This window comes from Anastrepha obliqua, chromosome 1 (genome assembly GCF_027943255.1).
Source record: "Anastrepha obliqua isolate idAnaObli1 chromosome 1, idAnaObli1_1.0, whole genome shotgun sequence".
Classification (NCBI taxonomy): Eukaryota; Metazoa; Arthropoda; class Insecta; order Diptera; family Tephritidae; genus Anastrepha; species Anastrepha obliqua.
In genome coordinates, this window is record NC_072892.1 from 23,094,206 (window position 1) to 23,115,686 (window position 21,481).

The 21,481-nt window shown below is 36.4% G+C and overlaps 2 protein-coding genes across 4 annotated transcripts in view; one reads left to right on the forward strand and one right to left on the reverse strand.

Annotated features, from left to right (window-relative positions):
- The window catches only part of LOC129252964 (inositol 1,4,5-trisphosphate receptor), a 63,591-nt gene extending 46,055 nt beyond the window's left edge, over window positions 1-17,536 (reverse strand). For both annotated transcript variants that reach the window (XM_054891166.1, XM_054891165.1), the window contains exon 1: window positions 16,606-17,536. The gene's annotated coding sequence lies outside the window, so the exon portion shown is untranslated. The remainder of the gene's footprint in view (window positions 1-16,605) is intronic.
- Window positions 365-21,481, forward strand: part of LOC129252965 (glutamate [NMDA] receptor subunit 1) — a 47,751-nt gene continuing 26,634 nt past the window's right edge. The window contains exons 1-3 of one of the 2 annotated variants that reach the window (XM_054891167.1): window positions 365-419; window positions 20,868-21,096; window positions 21,332-21,454. In XM_054891167.1, the coding sequence (XP_054747142.1) occupies window positions 20,929-21,096; window positions 21,332-21,454 (291 nt within the window). In that variant the 5' untranslated portion in view covers window positions 365-419; window positions 20,868-20,928. Of the gene's footprint in view, window positions 749-20,867; window positions 21,097-21,331; window positions 21,455-21,481 lie in introns of both variants that reach the window. The other variant, XM_054891168.1, reaches the window with a different exon arrangement.

Sequence of the window (21,481 nt, forward strand, 5' to 3'; positions counted from 1 at the left end):
TCTTATTCGTCGATACGAACACTTATCAGCAGCCAGAGCACCACATGTCGGTAAACCAACCACTCGAACACGACTGAACAGCTGATCAATGGGCGAGTGATAAGTGATAAGGCCGTGATGAACAGCTGATGAAGCAAAACAAGAAATGCAGATGAAAGCGAAAGTGTAAACTAAAATGCCAAAAATGTGACGAATACAGAGAAGAAGCCAAATGGAGAAATTAAAAATTTAATTTAGCAGAAAACAAGAGCTTTACGAAAGCCAAAAGCTCTCGTTAGATAACACTTTTGAGCTTTTTCAGGATGTTAAGGATTAAAACGAGTCGCTTGATTGCTTGAATGCTGGACTTTATTTCAGTGGCATAGCGAAGTTGGTGGCGTACGCGTGAACGGGTGTATGAGTGTTCGATAGTTAGAGAGGTGCTTCTTAAATTCTCTATCTATACCCTGTCTAATTTTGTCTCTGTTGGTTGGTGGGCGTGTATGTACATATATGCGATGAAGCAATAATGAAAAAAGAGAAAAATCTGTGTGAGCAAATTGCTGTGTGTAACAATTTTTAAGAAAAAATATTAATAAATTTTCATGAAATGTAGTACGAAGCACTGGTGCGATATTTGTTACAAAAGGATTTAGCAATAATACATACATACCCACATATGCGTGTATATACACACACACCTACGTGCTAGTGAAAAATTATGTCAATCGTTGACTCTAAAATGGGATAAACCACAGTAAAAGTGTTTGTATGTATAAGAGCAATGGAAATGTATGAAAAATGTCTACTTAGGATGTAATTTTTTAATAAGCTCTCAAAAATCCGCAATCAGCTGAAAATATAGATAGAATAATATGCGAATCTCAGTGTCCTGCCTGCATAAAAATTGAATTGAAGTGAAAAAATGATCTAACATAAAGAAACACGCCCAAAAAAGTTTGCTATACAGAGCAAAAGCGATTTTCAATTACCAGCTACCCACACAGCACACATACACATGTATGTACGTATAACAATACACACGCACTACACAATACAACTATTCGGATGCTGGGAAGAGTTTTTGACGCTTAGTCAAAAATAGTAAGCACATAATAACTCATAAGTACCTCATACTTTCACACATAAGTACGAACGTAGGAGAACGTTGTACGATAGACTGCGCAGCTATAGGACCAGCACAGATCAAAAATATGTTTGGAGTTATTGAAAACTGTATAAGTAGTAATATAAGGTGGCGCAAAGTTAATCACCCTGTCGGAAAATTTATATTTTTTGCAAATCACATATGACACTTGCAATTGGGTAGCTGCAGTGTAGCAACAGCCAAGCGCATAAAGGTCAAAGTGAAAATTTCCATCACTCAAAATCATTTTTAATAGGTAAAAAAGTTATTAAAAAACAAATTTGGGTTATTAAGGTTTTTTCGTATAAACACTTAATACGAGAGTAGTTTGAAAAGTCTGTGCAAAAGTCTAAAAGCTGGCACTACCGGCGAATATACATAGAGGTTATGTTTAGTTAGTAGTAAAGGGTTTTCCAATAACAGGTGTTACAGGTGAATGGATTGCGCTATCAAGAGATGATTAACGATCTGTTATGGCCGGAATTGTGACTTTTTTCTTTGGGGCCATGAGAAAAAGAAGGTCTACGCTATCAGCCCGGGGTCGATTCAAGACCTCAAAGATGGAATTCGTGAGGCTATCGAGGACATAGGGCAGCCACTTTGCAATTCGGTTATGGAGAATTTCATGAAAAGGATATTGTCCTGTAAGCGTGGTCGTGGTGGTAATTTGCCTGATCTTATTTTCCACTATTAACGGCATACCTTCCTCTTTGTAATGAAATAAACATCCGATCATTTATATTAAAAAACAACATTTTTCTTTGAATATCAAAATAACATTTCTTACTAAAAAACCCTAAGTCTCTTGGAAGAACGCACATCAAATTTCAGCCAAATCGGTGTATTTCTTTGTGTTTGGCATTCGTTTGAACCAAGGAAGTTGTGTGATTTCCCTTTTCTATCACGAAAACGCACCAGCTCACGGCTCAGCAGTTGTGGTCGCAAAATTATTGGAAATTGGGTTCCAACTCGTCCCACATTCCTCCTATTCTCCATACTTGGCCCCCTCGGAAGAAATCGCTGGCGGGCAAATATTTTATACAAACGAGTAGGTGTTTGCAAAAACGAAAGACTATTTTTCAGACTTGGGCAAATCCTATTTTTCAAACAACAATCAATAAACTAGAACACTGTTCGATGAAGTATGTATGTATGTATAATTGGCGCGTACAGCCTTTTTGGGTGTTTGGCCGAGCTCCTCCTCCTATTTGTGGTGTGCATCTTGATGGTGTTCCACAAATGGAGGGTCCTACAGTTTTAAGCCGATTCCGAACGGCGACTATTTTTTATGAGGAGCTTTTTCATGGCAGAAATACACTCGGAGGTTCGCCATTGCCTGCCGAAGGACGACCGCTATTAGAAAAATGTTTTTCTTAATTTTGGTGTCTCACCGAGATTCGAACCTGCGTTCTCTCTGAATTCCGAATGGTAGTCACGCACAAACCCATAAAAAAAGGTTTACCCCCAAACAATTAAGTAGGTTTTATTTTTGAACGGACGTTTCAAGCGGCAAAGTACGAATTATAGATGGTTTCATGTGAGAAATTAATTTTAAGACAGAAATAGTCTCGGAGCCGTGTCAATGACTCCTAAGTAACGTCGATTTCCACAGTAAGTCTCGAATCCCGACTCAACGAGTGGTAGTCATGCATAAGCCCACTCAGGTACGACAATCGTTTGGACTATACTGTAGATAATAAATCTCTGAAAAATGTGATTTGTTACACCGTGCAACAAAAACCAACATTTTTTGTTAGGGAAAAAACTTTTTTTTTATGAAACTATAGGTTTTATATAGTAATCCTGTATACTCAGTTTTTAATTTTCTCATCACTTTATTTGTTTTTTTTTTTTTTTTTTTGTAAAGAGTTTTAAAGTTTGAAACCAATAAATTTTCAATAAATAATTAAATCAGGATATTAACATGCATTTCGAAAAAAATTCAGAAGGTGTGGCCAATATCACACCGTTAACCGGCTTTCATCAAATTTGAAAGAATCAGCTGATTGGCTGACGCAATTGGAACATGACAGCAGTATGTTTACGAAGAAACTGGAATTGTGTTGGTGGTATGTGTTGGTTGTTGGTCAACGCAGTCCTCACTCACGTCATTTTGTTGCCATCTGGACAACGCCTGATTGAACGAGTGTGTGAAATGATTGTGCAGAACTCGGCTGCCGAATCTCCGAAGTGCCGTCATTCGCTCAATTTCGTGTTTCACCATATCTGAAGACCCGTCTTGGCAATTTATCATCTCTGATTAATATAGGTATCAAACGAAACTATTGGTTTGTTCGGAAAGTATAATAATTTCGTTTTTGTGGTGAAAATGAAAGACGATCTTCGTATAATGAATAAAAATTTAATTATATTATATATTGGCCATTCTGATCCAACACCTCATACAATTTTTGGTCTTTGTTGGCAAAAAACTGATCCAGGTGATTTTTGACGTGTTCATTTGAGGTAAAGGTTTTACCGTCCAAAAAATTTTGCAGTAATCGGAACAAATAATAATCCGAAGGGGATTAAGAATATGGTGGGTGTAACAGTACATCTCATCCAAGCTGTAAAAGCTTTTGGCGAGTGACCAAACTTGTATGAGGTCTCACATTATCTTGGTGGAACTCTACACCTTTTCTGTTGATTAATTCTGGCCTTTTCTGTTGAAGTGCATCATTCAGTTTATCCAGCTGATGACAGTAGACTTCCGAATTAAATGTTGTATTATCCGGTAAAAGCTCCTTTAAAATTCCACCAAACAGACAGCATCACCTTTTTTTGATGGATATCGGCTTTTGAAATGCTTTGAGCCAGTTCATAACAAAATCTATGCTAAAACTTCTAAAGACGCCAAAAATGTTGTGCAAGGGTTCAGAGTGGCCACCGTCCAGTCACCGTACGGGTTTGGTGGGGAGTGTCTTGTAAAGGCGTTACATCTCTTCATTTCTGTGAAGAAGGGGTTAAGACCGGGGCAAAAGTGTACCAGGAGGCTGTCTTCGAAGACGTGGTAAAGCAGTTGAGCAGTACTCTCTTCAATGGAGAGCGCTGGATCTTCAGCAAGATGCCGCTCCAGTCCATAAGGCGAAAACCACCCAGCTGTGGTTTAAAAATAATATTCCTGCGTTCATAGCCGTAGAAGTTTGACCAACTGGAAGTCCAGACCTGAATCCATTGGACTATAGTTTGTGGTCAGAATTTGAGGCCTGTCGAAGACCTCTCAAAAAATGTTTGGTTCAAGCAGCGACTTTAATATCTATGGATACCGTGCGTGCTGCAGTAGTTGAGATAATGGAAACCGTTGATGAAAAGAAAATTTAATGCAGACTCGATATTTATTTACCATAGCATTGCTGTACTGGATTTTCCTAGGGAAATTATTGACGGCATCATTCAAAGTGTTACGATATAATTAGAAGCTCTTCATCAATCTTAAATATAAGCTTGTACATTTCTGAAATACGAATTGACCAGCCGCCTGCTGCTTTAATTTTGTTTAAAGGGGTCAATATTCAAACCGATAGCAAATCGTTTTATCAAGCTGATAGGGGCATCAGGTCACAATAACTGGAAAATAACAGCCTGCAGTTTCTGTTGGACAGATTGGCACCATGCCAACTAAGCAGCGCTAGACGGTATCCGGACGAAGCCGAACTGACAGATTTGGTCAGAAAAATACGCAGCTGTTAATATTCACAGGACACTGTTAGATATGCATCTCTACCATGAAATTTGATAGTTGTTGTTTGGAGAATGATTTCATGCTCAACATATTCTCTCAAGTCACATTTCCCATATCAATATCTCTTGTAAATTTTAGAGATGTGTGACCCTGAGTATGACCCTTTTGTAACAGTCACTTAAGCCTAATCTTATCGAAGAGTGTACTTATTGAACCTCCATCACTGTGGAGGAAAAACATCTTCTTTGTGAAAATGAGTGCTGATATACATTTGGAGTGCATAGCAGATGAAATAAAAGTCATCTTTAACCGTATGGAGCACCTCAAGCCATATAAAAATATGAAATATTCATCTCGATATCCAATTTTAATTGCGAAATTGATTCAGCTAAATATAGACACATACAGAACCTTACCGATCATTAACAAAATACAAATTGATTCACACAAATTGCACAAAGATATGCGCAAAATAGTTTCACAAAGCACAACAAAAAATTGTTCCAACAACCAGTAGTGCGGCAACAAAAACAAAATAAATCATGCAAATCTGCGGGTGTGTGGCGCTCGCTGCATCTGCTCCATCACTAGCAAAGCTGACGACATGAATATTTGCTTTAATTAGAATAAATTGCAACAGCGCACGCTAAGAATACTTAAATGCACAACAACAATAATGTAAAATTTCGTGAGCAGCGATAAGAAAGCAAACCGCCAAATGATTTTAGCGCCAGCAACAGCGGGCAAAGTAGGATTGGTTCGCCCACTAAAAAAACAAAAACAAAAATGTGTGTAAAATGTGAGCTAACGGCTTGTTGCCGATATTTGAATTTATTAGTTAACAATGCGAATGGACCGCGCTGCTGGCAATGTACGCGATGTGATACAGCTGCTAGCATTTTTTTAACGGATAGGTGCGCATACATATGTAAGGCTTCATGCATGTTTGTGTGTGTGTGTGTGTGTGTATTTGTATTGCATATGTATGAATTTCAACAATAAAACATGCATGCGACCGTAAAGCTGGAAAGATTACATTTTCGATGCATCTGATGATGTATATGTGTGAGTGCCCGCGCTATCTGATGCACGTTGCAAGCACGCAAGCAGCCATGCAAAGCCATTTAAAGCAGTATACTTGCGTTTACATGCATAAATATATGTACATACATATGTGTATATGATACATTCCATATATATGTATATATGCATGTAGATGTGTAGATAAATATTTAATAATGCACGCGAATATATTAAGAAAAATTTTAGCTTCAAAACTTCGCGTGTATTTTAATAAAGAAAAATCAGTCGATGTTAGTCAATGTTATTCGTCATTTAATTAAAATCGATTTTACTTGCTTTGCCTCCGTCGACGGCGTCAAGCGAAATCAGAAAAATGCGAAATGATTAATTTGAATGATTAAGTTTGCTTGTCTATTGATAAGAAATCACAAGCATTTTATTAGGTACAAGTATGCGCTTGTTTTTTTTTTTAATTTTTTCAAAGTATAAATTCCGGCCGCAAAGAAGTTCCAAAACTACAAAATTTGCAAGAGAAACTGAATTAAAACAATAGTTGAGAGATGACATACAACTGGACTTGTCCCCAGTGGATTTATGTTTCAAAATTAACTGTGATCTGTCTGCTATCTCTGTTTGGGCTAGTGAAAATTCTTTATGTTTAAATGCGTCTAAATATATTGCCTTACTTATATGTCTTACATAATCAAACGAGACTCAATATGGCTGGATAATTCGTCTCTCGTCTGGCTGTGCTTCACAATGGCAGCATCAGCGATTCATTGACCAGCAACACAGTCGTATGGCAAGGTTGTCCGTTGTCGCCTCTTCTCATCGCCATCGCCCTTGCATCGCATGGAGTTTCCCTTGAGGGCCTGGATTTCGCTGATGACATCTGTCTCCTCTCTCACAAACTCACTGACATGCTAGCAAAGGCAGATAAGCTTGTCACGCTGGCGCGCACTCTTGGATTGCAGATCAAATATCTTCAACACGAAGGCTATGAGAGCCAATCACAATAAAGCAAGAAATATTACGTGTTGACGGGTGCGCGGTGGATTTTGTCGAAAGCTTCTGCTGGCTCGGCTGCACTATCACAGCAAAGGGGGAAGCAGATGAAGATGTTAACTACGGGCTAAACAAAGCAAGGGGGGATGCATACAGTAAGGACGAGTCCGTATTGTTCTACGGAACAGCAACAAATTCCTCCACATCATCTTAAAATATTCTGGCCGAACACCATCAGCAACGACGCGCTGTAGAGACCAACGCAAACACAGAAAGTGACGATTGATAAGGCACACGCTTAGATTGCATTACGAGAATTTCCCCAGACTGGAGCACTCTAGGGGCAGAGATCTCGGTCGGCCAAAGAATACTTGGATAAGGTCGATGGTCCGCGAGCTACCAGATGTCGACATCACATGAGACGGCGCAAAAACAACAGCCCAGCACCATGGAGGATCTTTGCTCTCGAACAAGGAAAAGTGAACAACGTGGCGAAAAAATTGTGTAGTATTTGTTGACAATATTCCCAACCTCTGGATTGGCTCTAGTTCTCTGGATGAAGTAAAAAATTTAGGATTCATTCTAAACTCTAAACTTACATGGAATGATCGTATAAAAACACCAAACTGCGAATCTCAGTTCCATTTACGGAAGCTTAAACCAGGCGTCAATTAGCGATCCAGCTAATTATACCACTTATCACCTACCCTGAGGTAGTATACAGTAAAATGGGTTCAGTATCTTTGAATAAAGTTACTATAGCATTTAACAATGCTTTACTCCACGTATATGGGATCGGTAGATATGATCATATTTCTGTCTTGGTTGTAGCCTTGAAAATAATTTGTCTGCTAAGAATTGTATTTTCATGTACAAACTCTTAATTATTTTTTGATTTATGTGAAAGGTTAATTTATTTTTGTGAAAGGTTGATACCAGGAAGGTCATGGAGACACCATAGTCCAGTTGTGCCAAAATACAATTACTTAACCTCCTCCAGGCTTTCTTTCATTAAAGTCATCAGAGTCTGGAACTAAACATCATCTGAGTCAATAAAGGTTAGACTGGACAGATTCAACTACAAGACTCAAATATGCAAATATTTTAAAACAGTCTGATATAAATGTATAATAATATAAGGTGATTTCCAAAATAAAAAAATTGAGCTAAAATTGTTCTGATAACTTCGAGTTTATTTATTCAAAATAGTCCACTCTGGCCTCGATACACTGTTTTGCGCGAGCTAAAAGCTTTTCGAAAGAGTGTTTCAGGTCATTGACTGGAATGTCCTTCAGGGTGTCGGTACAAGCCTTTTGCATGGCATCCACGGGCGCAAAACGTTTTCCTTTCATGGCCAAATGTAATTTTCCGAATAGGTAGAATTTACAGGGAGTCATATCAGGTGAATACAGTAAGTGATTGATGGTTAAAATGCGATTTCTAGTCAAAAAATCAGTCATGAAATAAGCGCCACTTTCCTCCTTCGCGGTATTCAGGGCAAATTCGATGAATGCGATGCAACAAACGCTTCAAAACGTCAAGATAGAAAATCGCATTGACGGTTTCGCCAGTTGGCACGAACTCCTTGGACTCGTAAAAACAAATGAGCATCGACTTGATTTTTGACTTCTCCAAACGCGATTTTTTGGGTGGCGGCTCGTCTGGGGCCTTTCATTCGGCACTTTGACTCTTAGTTTAAGGTTCTTGTTGGAAACACCACGTTTCATCACCAGTTGTAATGTTGTAAAGGTAGTTCTCGCCTTTTCTCGCCTCGTTAATAAGGTCTTTCGAATGTTGAATTCTGAGCAATGTTTGGTTCTCAGTTAACTTGTGTGGTGCAGAGACCTTTCGTAAGCCCAAATGATCAGATGAAATGCGATAGATGTTTGTCACCACGCTTTCACTGGAAATCAGCTAGAAATGTAACTTCCAACGCACTAACCCATTAAAAAGATGGAGCCATCAAAAACATTTTTATGACGCCACTCTTGTTTATTTTGGACTTCGCCTTGTATTTATTACAGGATATAAATGCATTACACTTTCCTCTTTCCTCCTGTACTGATTCCCCTTTTTGCTTTCACTATATTTTCTATTATTACTATTACTATTTTAATGTAATTTAGATTTATGGTAAGTTAATTATTGTTAGAATTTTGTGATGTGAAAATGTATATAAGTTGAAGTACTTTTAAAATTAAAATTCAAAATTTGGGATAAATCCTGGGCACGCAGTTTTCCAGCTTATTCAACTTTTATATATTCCGCAATCCTAAAGTAGAGGTCTCCATTTTGTTCATTTTGCACATTTTCGAACAGCCCGGGCGTATGAGCAACGAATACTCGCACACCTGCCGATGCTCATTACTAGAAAATTGTCGAGCGTAAGCACGAGCATATCGATTTTTTATTATAGTTTGAGCCATGCTTGTTTGGATTATTTTAACTTTTTTGTTAGCCCTGGTTTTTAGTTTCACAAGTTACTCATACATTGCCAGGAAGAATGGTTTGGATGTGTCAGTGGAACTGCTGATTTGATGTTTTTTATTGTCTTGGTTTGTGGATTGTAAAATTTTATTTAAAAATTGTGTACAACTATGGCGGCATACGTTTGTGAGAAGTAATTTTCAATAAGAAGAAGACAAATATGGTTTATGGCCAAGTGTGTTTTGGAATGAATTATTTTTCCTTGTCGCGAATGTTTTCGATGGCCCATTACGTGTTAAATTATAACGTAAGAAACGCTTGTAAGCACTTTTCTGTATAGTTTTCAAGCCAGCTATACAAATTACTGGTAGGTATGTAAAAAAGTACTGGTAGCTAAGTAAATAAAAAAAAAATATGGTAATGTATCTCTATACCTCTCGAATTTTCAATTATTTTGCTCGGTTAGCTGCGGCATATCTTCTGATATTTTACCTTCGCATTCACTTGCATTTATAAAACAAAATTGCATTAGAGTTGAAGTTAAAGCAGAGTCATGATTTTATTTGTATTTTTCAAAACAAACAACAACAATGCTCTGAAAACAAATTATTTTTGTCAAAGCAAATTCCTCCGCCTTAGAAATAATCAGCTTGCTTTGACAATTTGAAAGCCAAAAGAAAAAAGAAAATAAATTTAAATTTTTTATTTTTACTACTGTTATCACCTTGAATAGATTCGCCTTGCACAGTGCTAGCATTGTTGGAAAGCTAAATAAATGCTATCAAATCAAATTGACAATTTTTTTAGCTTGGAAATTTCCAAAAAACATTTTAGGTGTAGAAATAGTATAGAGTTTTCAGAAATTATTTGAAATTGCATTACGCGTTTACAGAAGAATGCAAAAAAATTAAGAAGGAATTCTCAAATTCTCATTGGAAAGTTGTACGCCTCCTCCGAACGGTAGATGGTTTTTTCATGAGGAGCTTTTTCATGGTAGTAAGGCACTTCGAAGTTTGCCATTGTCAGATCGCCATTGGAAGCAATTTTGTTCTATCATTTCGTGTTTCATACCCGTAGCACTACCGAATGGTAGTCACGCATCAACCAGTTCAACCATTCGGCTACTTGAAATAATATGACAGCAACAAAAACTGTCGACTGCTTACAGCCGATTGTAATTTACACATAAAGTAAATTGCTTTCTGTCATTTTTTTAGGTTGAACATAAAAATATTTGCATATTTAAATAGGAAGCAAATATTATATTATAAAATAAACTTAAAGTACACATAAAGTAAATTGCTTTCTGTCATTTTTTTAGGTTGAACATAAAAATATTTGCATATTTAAATAGGAAGCAAATATTATAAAATAAACTTTAGAATGGAGATCTCCAATTTTGGGTGCAAAAGTGGTACCGTTGCACAGTGGGCGGCGCTTTCTAAATAGCTTCTTAAATACAATGAAAAAATACATTACTTTATTCTAAAAATATGTGTTAATTATTTATTTCTATGTTTTTATGTTTTATTAGAAAAAAAAAACTATTCAGAGTCGGAGCTCTCAGAATTACTGCCGTCAGGTAGATCATTTATATGTAAAAAAAGGTGTTTGACCTCATCATCTATATCAATGTGATTTTTGGAGTACTTGGAGGTGCTTTTAGACTTATATGTAATAATAGGATCTGAAGAAACTAAAATAGTGTGTATTAAGTCTTCCATTGTATTCAATCTTGAGTTTTTTCGCGTATGGTTCAGTCTATAACTGCGAAAATCTTTATTTCTTGCCTCAAGTGCCTCTTCTGACATCATTTCTATTGGTAGCGAAACTTTTTTAATAATATCTGCTCCGTGTATTAATATTTTATGTACAGGTGGAGGCATATAAAACCAAGATATTCGGAAACAAATAATTCTGCTGTATTCGAAGCATATATGCGAAAAGCCTCTATGTTAACTGCATACCCACATGCCATAGTACGCAAAATTATACCAAGCCTTTTTATAAGTTCTACTTTTACGCCAGTTACTGTAGAGGCTAAAATTGGATGCTGGAAAAATATTCTTGAAGTATTCCCAGTGTTTGTATTGCCTGATCCTTTCGTGGGAATGTCCACCAATATACCCATTTTTTCTTTTAGCTCAAGTTGAATCTTTCTTTTGGTTTGCTGAGCGATTTCTTTGTTTTCTTCACGAATTTGCCAATTTTGTATGGGTATTCTATAGGCGATATGAATTATACACTCAAAGCACCATATCCAAGCATGAAGTGTTGACAATCCGTACTCATACAAGTGTTCCTGTGGTTGTCTCAATTGAACATTATTTAGATTATTCATCAATTTTGGTGTTGCTCCACAAATTCCACAGGCCAGCGATGATGAGCCCGTTAAAGTGTTAAAAACTTTCCCATCAATCATTTTTAAATGGAATTCATGTACTACTTCGAAAAAACCTCAACTTTGTCGGAACAATGCTTATAATTTGCCTTTTAATATTATCTATATCAACCTTAACTAACTCCGCTGACTCTTTTTCAAAAATTATTTTAATGGGTCTGCAGAACCGAGTTGAACAAGGCCTGTTATTTTGCCATAGAACAGCGTCTCCTTTTTTAATTTGTAAAGGCACAATACATACAGCAAATAAATACTCATCAGTTATTTCACAATCAGAAGCACTAAAACGTTGACGGTAAGTGGAGTGACCACTGCTGCCGTCACAGCCCCATTTAAATATTGCTTTTATGCTGTCATTAATATTGCCTACAGTCAAAACACCTTCAAAAGATTTTGAAAATCCTTGTACTATACGTGCAACAGTATGGTCTACCAGACTTTGCATGGCAACTTCCGCTGGAAGTTCAGTTACGTGTACCTATGTCACTGGGGTAACACTGTGTTTTAGCCTTAAGTAAAATATCGTAGCTTGGATAAATATTGCAGTTTTGTTCTTTGGCACCATATAGCATTATTTTGTACGACCTTTTTGAGTATCCGCCATCTATATAAAGAGATAAAGCTTCCTCAGGTGTATACGGAATTGGGGTTTTTTGTTCAGAGTTAACAGACTTAAGCATTTTCGAAGCAGTCGAACTTTCTGCAAATAATTTTGAAACAACCTGTGAAGCATTTCTTTTTCCAGCTTTGTAAAGACTTACGCTTGCCGCTACCATTAACCCTTGGTTAGGTGTTTCGTTAACAATAGTTGCAATTTTTTTTTTTTTTTTTGAGTTTTCATTGTACACTCTGAAATAGGTTTTTGTATACGGTGATCAACAGTTGGTTTAGAAAAATTTATATTTTCATCCAACCATTTCTTCGAACACTGACATAACCCTATGACATTCTTTCCACTTTTCTAGAAGTTTGCTTATGAAATTTCTTAATTGTTTTTGAATTTTGCGAGTTTGCTCTTCACTATACTTTGAGCGATCAATGACGTTAGAAAATATATGATTTTCAACCATTAGAAATTTTGTAAAAAAGGGTGCGTTTAGACTCTGCCATAGTATCTAAAAAAGGAAAAAAAATCAGTAATTTGAAAATACTTGCAGCCAATTTTTTGACAAGACGTAGACCACAACATATTTTAACAAATTATGCAAACATTGAATCGAATCCCATCGAATCCACCACACTTATTTTCTACGGAACATTGGATTACATATATAAAAACATTTTGATATAGGACAATTTCTTTTTCCAGTGTAAAGATCTAAATTATATATTAACAGACCACAATAACTTTTTTTTACTTAACACATACCAAATTATAATAATTAAGTCGCAAATCTTATTAAAAAATTTTATATTTAAGTTTTTCAGTTCAACAAAATTGCACTTAAAAATAGGTAAATAGTAATAATTGCACTTGTTAAAACATGAGTTAAATACGATTCACAGATATGCGAATATTTGGAACAAAACAAAAACGAAACCAGAAAAGACCCCCTTAGGAAATAAATTTTCAATAAAACAAACAAAATTTGGAGAATTCTGAATTTAAAAATTTCGCTAAAACGCCGCTAGATTGACCATTTTTCCCACTGTGCGTTGGAAAGCTGGAGTTCTACTTACTTCAGATATACCCAGCTTTAGCTGCCGAAAACTTATAGTTGTCGAGTAATTTCTAGTAACATTTTTTTATATTTATTAGCCATTTTTCTGAGAAAATAGGCACAAGTGCTTTATAAAATTTAAAACTGTTGCATCTCTTTATTTTAATTATTATTTATAAAGAAATTTTTAAGATACAACTACAATATAAAAAGCGTAAGCAGAAGACACATCAGCAGGTTAGGTTAAGTTGAAGCGATTGTCCCGTGGTACATACTCGGGCTCATAGCCTATTGTGATGCTTCATGGGGAATTTGCCTTTATCTCTCCTAAAACCAGTGTCCACTTTTAAAATTTTTTAGAAAATCTCTGATTTCCGCAGAACTGAACACAAGCAGGATGTGAAAGCTTTCAAAGGTAGAGAAATATAGTCCGAGACGGCTGCAAAGAAATACACCAAATACAGCATAATTTACCCTATGATCAAAAAGTACCGGGAAGGTGATGTTGAATGTTTTCTTCGATTGCCAAGGCATAGTGCACTATGAGTACCTTCCATCGGGTTAGACAGTCCATAAAGAATGCTATTTATCCGTTTTGAAGTATTTGAGAGATGCTGTACGTCGCAAACGGCCGAAAATGTGGCAAACAATTCTTGGATTTTGTGCTGGATTATTTGACCAAACCACCAAGTAAATACCATCGTGCAAGCACCGTATTTACCTGATATGGCCCCGTGAGACTTCTTTTTGTTTCCCAAGTTGAAGTTACCACTTCGTGGAAGGGGATTGCAGTCAATAGAGTAGATCAAAGAGAATGCGACGAAGGAGCTGAAGGCCATCCCTTTGTCGGCCTACGAGGGATGCATGGAAGACTGGGTTATACGTTGGCACATGTGTGTTGCTTCAGACGGGACATATTTTGAACATTCTCGGTACTTCTGATCATAGGATATATAGCTAGGTTGGTAGGTGAAATGGTTGAAGCACCACTCTGGCACTCCCTAAGTAGCACTAAAGCGCCGCATTGACACTATTATGCGACCTCCAATAGAAAGATATCTACAGCCAGCCAGATCTATTGATATAATGGAGAAGATTGATGGGAAGAAAGGAGCACCCAGTGACCTTAATCGTCTAGCTGCCAAACACGGACGTTTACAGAGAAAGTGCTCAACAGTCCCCTTCTACGTAAGGTCCCCACAGCTTTTGCAATTGGGGTTAAATGGTAAACCTAGCTTTTTCGCATATTTGCCGATCGGCAAGTGTTACCGGCCACCGGTCACAGCTATGAGTTTGGAAATTGAACAGCGTGGAGTCCCTAAGACTTTCTGAGTCTTACGTTTATTGTACTAGGGCCACGGGGTTTTCCAAATAGCAAACGAAGAAATGGAACCTCATATTTTTTTTCTGCGAAATAAGTTGTGCAATTCCTCTTTAACAACAGTCAGGGAGATGACGATGACCAAGTAGGAGGTCTCTGAGATTAATTCAATATACCTCTTCCTCATCAGCAGGCTCATCAGCAATTTCATTTCTCAACTATGTCCCGCTATGTTCTGGAACCCAGATCAGAGAAATGTTACCTGGATACCCAAGAGATTTGATCTCCTCCTTACAAGAGTTGACCAATTTGGATCTACATCATGCCTCCATCGCTCCCACGTTCCCTAAGCATACCTGTAGGATCGCAAACATTAGCAGTATTCGGCAATTTTAAGGAGAGACATTTTTTTAAGTTTATTAAAAAAATAAGCATTTTGAACGATAAATAATGCTATTAATTCTTAATGGTGATTCGTAAAAAGTTCTATAAATAAAAATACCAATATAGTGACCACATTTGTGTGTAATAATTTTTGAGTTCATTCCACGCACTTAGCGATTATATGCAAGCCGTTCGTGGTAGTAATGGAAAAATACCTCTTTTTATTTATTAATTCAAGTTTCAGGACTGGTGCCATATTTTATGTAAGCAAATAAAAAGTTAGTAATTATTTCTTTTGAAAATTATTTTAGGTTGAACAAAATACGTCAACATATTTAAATAGGCAAGCAAATATTATTTTGATAAAGTTTCTATAACATCTTTCCCTTTTTCTATTTCACATTTTTACATTCAAACAGACAATGCAATTAGCGGTCCATGAAACTTGCAAGCTTTTTCAAGTTTTGCATATTTCTTTCTCTTTGGAGCGAATGCTGCTCAAATCTTAAGGGGTTAGGGGTAGTCAGAGGCCCGAAAAAATGATGATTTTTAATCATGATTTTTAATCATTTTTTTTGCTAGTCAATTGCTTTATTTACAAAAATAATAACAAGGCATTAATACATCATGCTTCGACTTGACTTTAGCAAAATTTCAAATAAAAAAATTAATAATTGTAAAAGTTATCGTTGTTAATGTGGAGCCCGTCTCTCCAAAATTCCCTTGCGGTGATCATCGCAAGTCCTTGGAGATTTATCTAAAATCAATCGCTTCAAAGATGGTGATTTTAATGTGGAAACACTAAATGGGAAATCCTACCCCACCCGCCATATTCTCCAAATATTGCGCCGTCCGATTATCACCTGTTCCGATCGATGGCACATGGTCTAGCTGACCAGCAGTTCCATTGATATGAAGACATCAAAAAATGGCTTGATCGGTGGATAGCCTCAAAAGATGAACAGTTTTACAGCGACGGTATACGAGACCTACCATAAAGATGGGAAAAAGTAGTAGCCAGCGATGGGCAACACCTTCAATGATTCACTTGTAACCATTTTTCCAGAATAAAGTTGTATTTTCATCAAAAAAACAGCGAGAACTTAGTTGCGCACCTATAATAATATGGCGGCCTCAGGAAATATTTTTCAGATTTTCGAGAAAAAACCGACAATCTAAATTTTGAAAAAAAAAATCCTTGGATCAGGCACGAGTTTTTTTTTGTTTTTCAAAAGCAGTATAAATTTTATGTATGCCAACCGATTTTTAAGTTACAGTGATTGCCAGTTCAAAAAACATAGTTTTGAGAAAAACGCATTTAAGCTTTTGCGAACGGTCCGGAGCGCCCGTGTGCCCTTTATTAATTGTTGAATAACTCGAAAAGTATGCGTCGGATTCTCTTCAAATTTTCATACAGCATTTTTGAGCTATTATACTTTAAGAAAATGCAAAAACCAAAATCCAATTTTTTGAAAATTCTGACTACCCCTAATCGCTTAAGTAATTTCGTTACTGCTTAATTGTAACAGGCAATTGCTAAAAAATAAATTTAAATAGAAAACACAGAAAACTTACCACTAAAAAGTTATTGGAATGTGTCGTGCCTGTGCATTTATTTCTGCATACTCAAAGGTATAATACACACACACATACGGCACATCCGTGTTGGATTGGAATGTCTATGGAATGCTGATGTTTGACACTAAGCAAATAACTTTTTCAGTTCATCATGATTTAAGTGCACCGGGCAGACAACTAGTCGCCAGTTTTGCACAAATAAGCATTTACAGTTTTCTGGGATGCCGCCCATTCATTTTCATATTTACACCAAACTAGTAGTGGTGCCGCAAGCAACGGAATTGATCAATCGCTTAGCAAAAGTCAGTTTTTGTATACGCAGATCAAAAGTAAAACAAAAGATACGCGGCAATTGACGAACGTGTGGCACGTAAACAAAACAATAAATCTACTTATAGAAATACTTAGAAATATAATTCCGCGAATATACTACGTCTGCCTCCCGTCACACCTTCGTTGAAATGAACCGTCAGACCCGGTTGTGTTCCAGTTGGTTTGCTGCAAACGCAAAAACTAATTTTTTTCTTAAGCCACAACACTTTCCTTTTAGTAGACACTCGTACAAGTGTTTTTTGGCCGTGCCTTTAAGTACTATTTTGTTATTTTTTTTTTATTATTATACCACCGATCGCCCTTTTTCTTATGACTACTGGCTCAAATCAATTTACTTTTGTACGCTATTTTCTAGCACAATACACGCTCTTTACTTTTTCACTAACACTCACACAAACACCCGCACGAACACGAAACAAAAGCTACGAATTTCATAATTTTATGGCCGCTTTTACCACAAAATTCGATGCACTTAGTTGCTCTTTGCAACCGTCCAGCTAGTGGATATATTTTTATCACGGAAACACTTAAATTTCGAGGCAAATAACTGTGTGAAAATCAAATCGAGACGTAACAGCGAGATTCAACAAGTGGTTTAGTGGCGACGGAAAGCAAATTGTCTAATCAGAATGTCATTTTTACGGAGAATGTCAAAAACATATGATCGCAAGAGTGCATTGGTTGATGAGAGAGATTTTGAGAGCGGATCAAGCGAATAGATTACGGCGCTGTTCACTAATAAATTGATCGGCGTTGCGGCACAGTGAAGGTGCTGCAATTAGGACAGAGTGGTTGACGCGCATTTGTATAATTTTTTTTGTTTTTTAGCAGCAATTTTTAATTTAGTACATAATTTGTAGAATATTCTATAAAGTGGTATATATAGGCGTGTTATTAAAATGTTATTAGCTGCACTACTCCGATCAACTGTTTTCGAAGATTCTACGGTAATTCTAAAATGATATGATAAAAATAGCAGCTACGAAAATTACTATGTAGGAAGCAAAATGGTAGCCTACTACAAGGTGACGCAAAATTAGTCATCCAATTTTATTTCTGAATAATCGTGCAATAACAAAAACAACGCATAAATAATATAAAATAATACTAATTAATTTGAAAAATGAAATGTTGTAGATTTATAAAATACAAAAAAACTCAAAGGCACAAGTGCGCTAAAGAACGAAACAGATATACAAGGTGGCGTAAAATTAATCATCAAAACAATTTTTTTTGAATAGCTTCTTTACTAAAAATTATAAAATAAAAAAAAAATTTTGAGTGATGGAAATCTTTCTTTTTAAATACCTTTACGCGCTTCATTTCTTGCTTGTTTGTATGCTGCAGCTGTCTGGATCACAAAAGTCAGAAGCATATTGAGCATAGATTTTACCAATTGAGTCGCTTCGACAATAATCTTCTCCCACTCCTCCCACAAAACATCTTTCAACACCTCATTGCTTGCAATTTAGTATTTTTTATATTACTTTCCAAAAGCATCCATAAATGTTCAATAGGGTTTCAGTTCGGCGAATGTGGGAACATAGGGGGAGGGGGGTAGAAACCGTTACTTTATTATATGTATGAGCCGAAAAAGCCGAATGAAAGTAGTGTGCAATCCCAGAATTTCAGCGCCCTGCTTTAAATTTTGTTTTAAAATATTCAAATAAGCAAACTTAACCACTGAATCAATAAATTGAAATCATCCCAACCATCTTCGCCATACTTCACTGTTGCTCTTGATAATGAATGTTCTTTATTCAGCGCTGTACCGAATTTCTTCCACATAATATTTGTTCCTTTGCTACTAAAAATGCAAATTTAACCTTTTTCGTACAGTGTACATTACAGTACTTTTATTTTGTCATCCGAAAAAAAAACTTTCCAAAATTCTGGAGTTTTTTGTATGCTCATTTGCGTAGGCAATGCATTTTTGCCTATTTATTACGGAAATAAATGCCTTCTTCCTGGAGACTTTTCCATGATAACTGGGTTTTCTTAAGACTCTTCTGGCAGTGCAAGAAATTAATGTAACTTTACAATTTAGTGTGGCTTTTAGTGGGAACATAAAGCGGAGACTAACGCATTCCATCTAATACGATTTTGTGCAATTCCTCGAATATTCGGCCAGATATCAATTTGTTGACATTCAGCATGTACCGTTCTTATACTTCTGGGTCGTACTCTCCGTCGTGAACCTTGGGGGTTCGACTGGAGTTCCATTTTAGCGATCCATTATTTTCCTTTCGCAAAGCGTGCCCAATCCAACGCAATTCCCGGCGTTTAATCTCGACATTAAGAGGTTCTGACATTGTTAGTGCTAATAAATTGCCATTCGTTATAACTCTGGGACAGAAAAACCGGCAAATTCGACGAAGACATTTTTTTTGCTTTTCCCTTTCTATTCATTTACAAGGACGCCCTGCTCCTGATCTCACAGTTCTAATTCTGATTTTCTGTAGTTTTGAATTACTGTCTGAACTGATGCTCATGCCTTGCTGGATGTTCTTTCTATTTGTAATAGTTTTGGTGCTTTTACACGATTTTATTATCACTTCTTCTCGCCAGTGTCAATTTATTTTTCTTGTTTTTGCTTCTACTGTAAAGCGCTACACCGGATTCTATTGAAAACTCTAATAGTTTATTAAAAAATAAATTAATAAAAAAATTATAAAATGTAATAATCATTTTTTTATTATTTTTTTAGTTTTGTGAAGATCCTCTTAACAACACAAAAAGCGAATGCGCACTTGATGAGCGTACAATTTTGGCACTCGCCTTATTATGTCAGAAGTGATCAGATTGGAGGTACTTTTTCCAATAGGGTTTTTTGACAGTTCACAAGTGACTACTGTCAAACTAGATACATAATTTTTTCGGTATTCATTGACATTTCATCATGGAAAGACTTACTTTTATAAATCGAAAAATTGTATTACGAAAATCAACGCTCTGTGAAAAGTGTTCATCGCGCGCTCAGGGCAACTTATGGTGAACATAACCATTCAGCGCTGAAGCCCACGTTTGGTTTAATTGCTACGTCGATAAGTGAGATTGCCGTATTTGGACTGAAGAGCAACCCGAAGCCATTCAAGAACAGCCATTACATCCATTGGAAACAACCGTTGGTGCGGCCTATAGGCTGGAGTAATCATCGGCCCATATTTCTTAAAAGACGAGGCTGGCGCCAATGTAACAATGAATAGCGAATGCTATAGCGAAATGATAAACGACTTTTTGATGCCAGAAATTGAAGTCCGTGATCTTCGCAACATTTTGTTCCAACATGACGGTGCTACTTGCCATACAGCCCGTGAAACAATGGATTTACTGCGTCGTCGTTTCGGTGAGCAATTTATATCTCATCTTGGACCAGTGGATTGGCCACCAAGATCGTGTGATATCACTCCTTTGGACTTTTATTTGTGGGGGTATGTAAAGTCTAAATGCTTTGTGGATAAACAAACTTCAATTGAGGCATTGAAGCCAATATTACTAAAGTTATTCACGAGATACCGACTAAAGTCCTCCAGCAAGTCTTTCAAAATTGGTGCTTACGGATGGTTGAAGGTCAACATTTGAAAGGGATTAACTTAAAAAAATAATTTTCATGAGTGGTTCTACACAAAAATAATAAAGATTGCCCGATTAATTTGAGTTTTCGTTGTTTTATATTATTTCATTTAAAAATCCGGCACCTCTAAATTAATCACCGAAAATAAGTACCGTTAGAATCGGTGGCAACGCATTGTGACGATAATTTTTTGTCGCCAGTATGTCTATTACGATAGTAAACACGAAGATGATAAATTTGATTTATCTTACCGTTAGAGTTTCATTGGCAAATATTATCAAAAAATAGGAGAAGCGTAGAATTGTGACACCTAGTGTGCATATAATCATACACTTTTATGTATGTTTCACAGGTTTCCACTGAAATGATGCGCTTCTAAAGTATTCACACACACGCAATAACTTGTGTTGAACATGAAAACTCTAAGTGAGATCAGTGTAGTCTGTTTGCTCTTCTGTGGCATACATTTAGGAGTTATAGCACAAAAACACATTCAGCATGCCGACAATCCATCAACATATAACATCGGCGGTGTTCTGACGGATCCCGAGAGTGAAGCACACTTTCGGAGAACAATAGCGGTAAGTGATGAGCAGATTTACATACATGCATAAGTGTTTACGTATACATGTGTAGTAATAACAGGAGCAAATTAAAAGAATTAAAACGAAAACCCAGTTAATATTTATACAAAAGAAAACAAATACATTTTGAAATGAACTAAAATAATTTTTTTTTACATTTTCATTCTATCTACATATGTACGTATACGGATAACAACATTGAAAATTCATAACACTTTGCAAATTTTTATAGCACCTCAATTTTGACCAGCAATATGTGCCACGTAAGGTCACCTACTACGACAAGACGATACGCATGGATAAGAATCCGATAAAAACCGTTTTTAATGTCTGCGATAAATTAATCGAAAAACGAGTAAGTATGAAATTAAGGAAGAAAAAT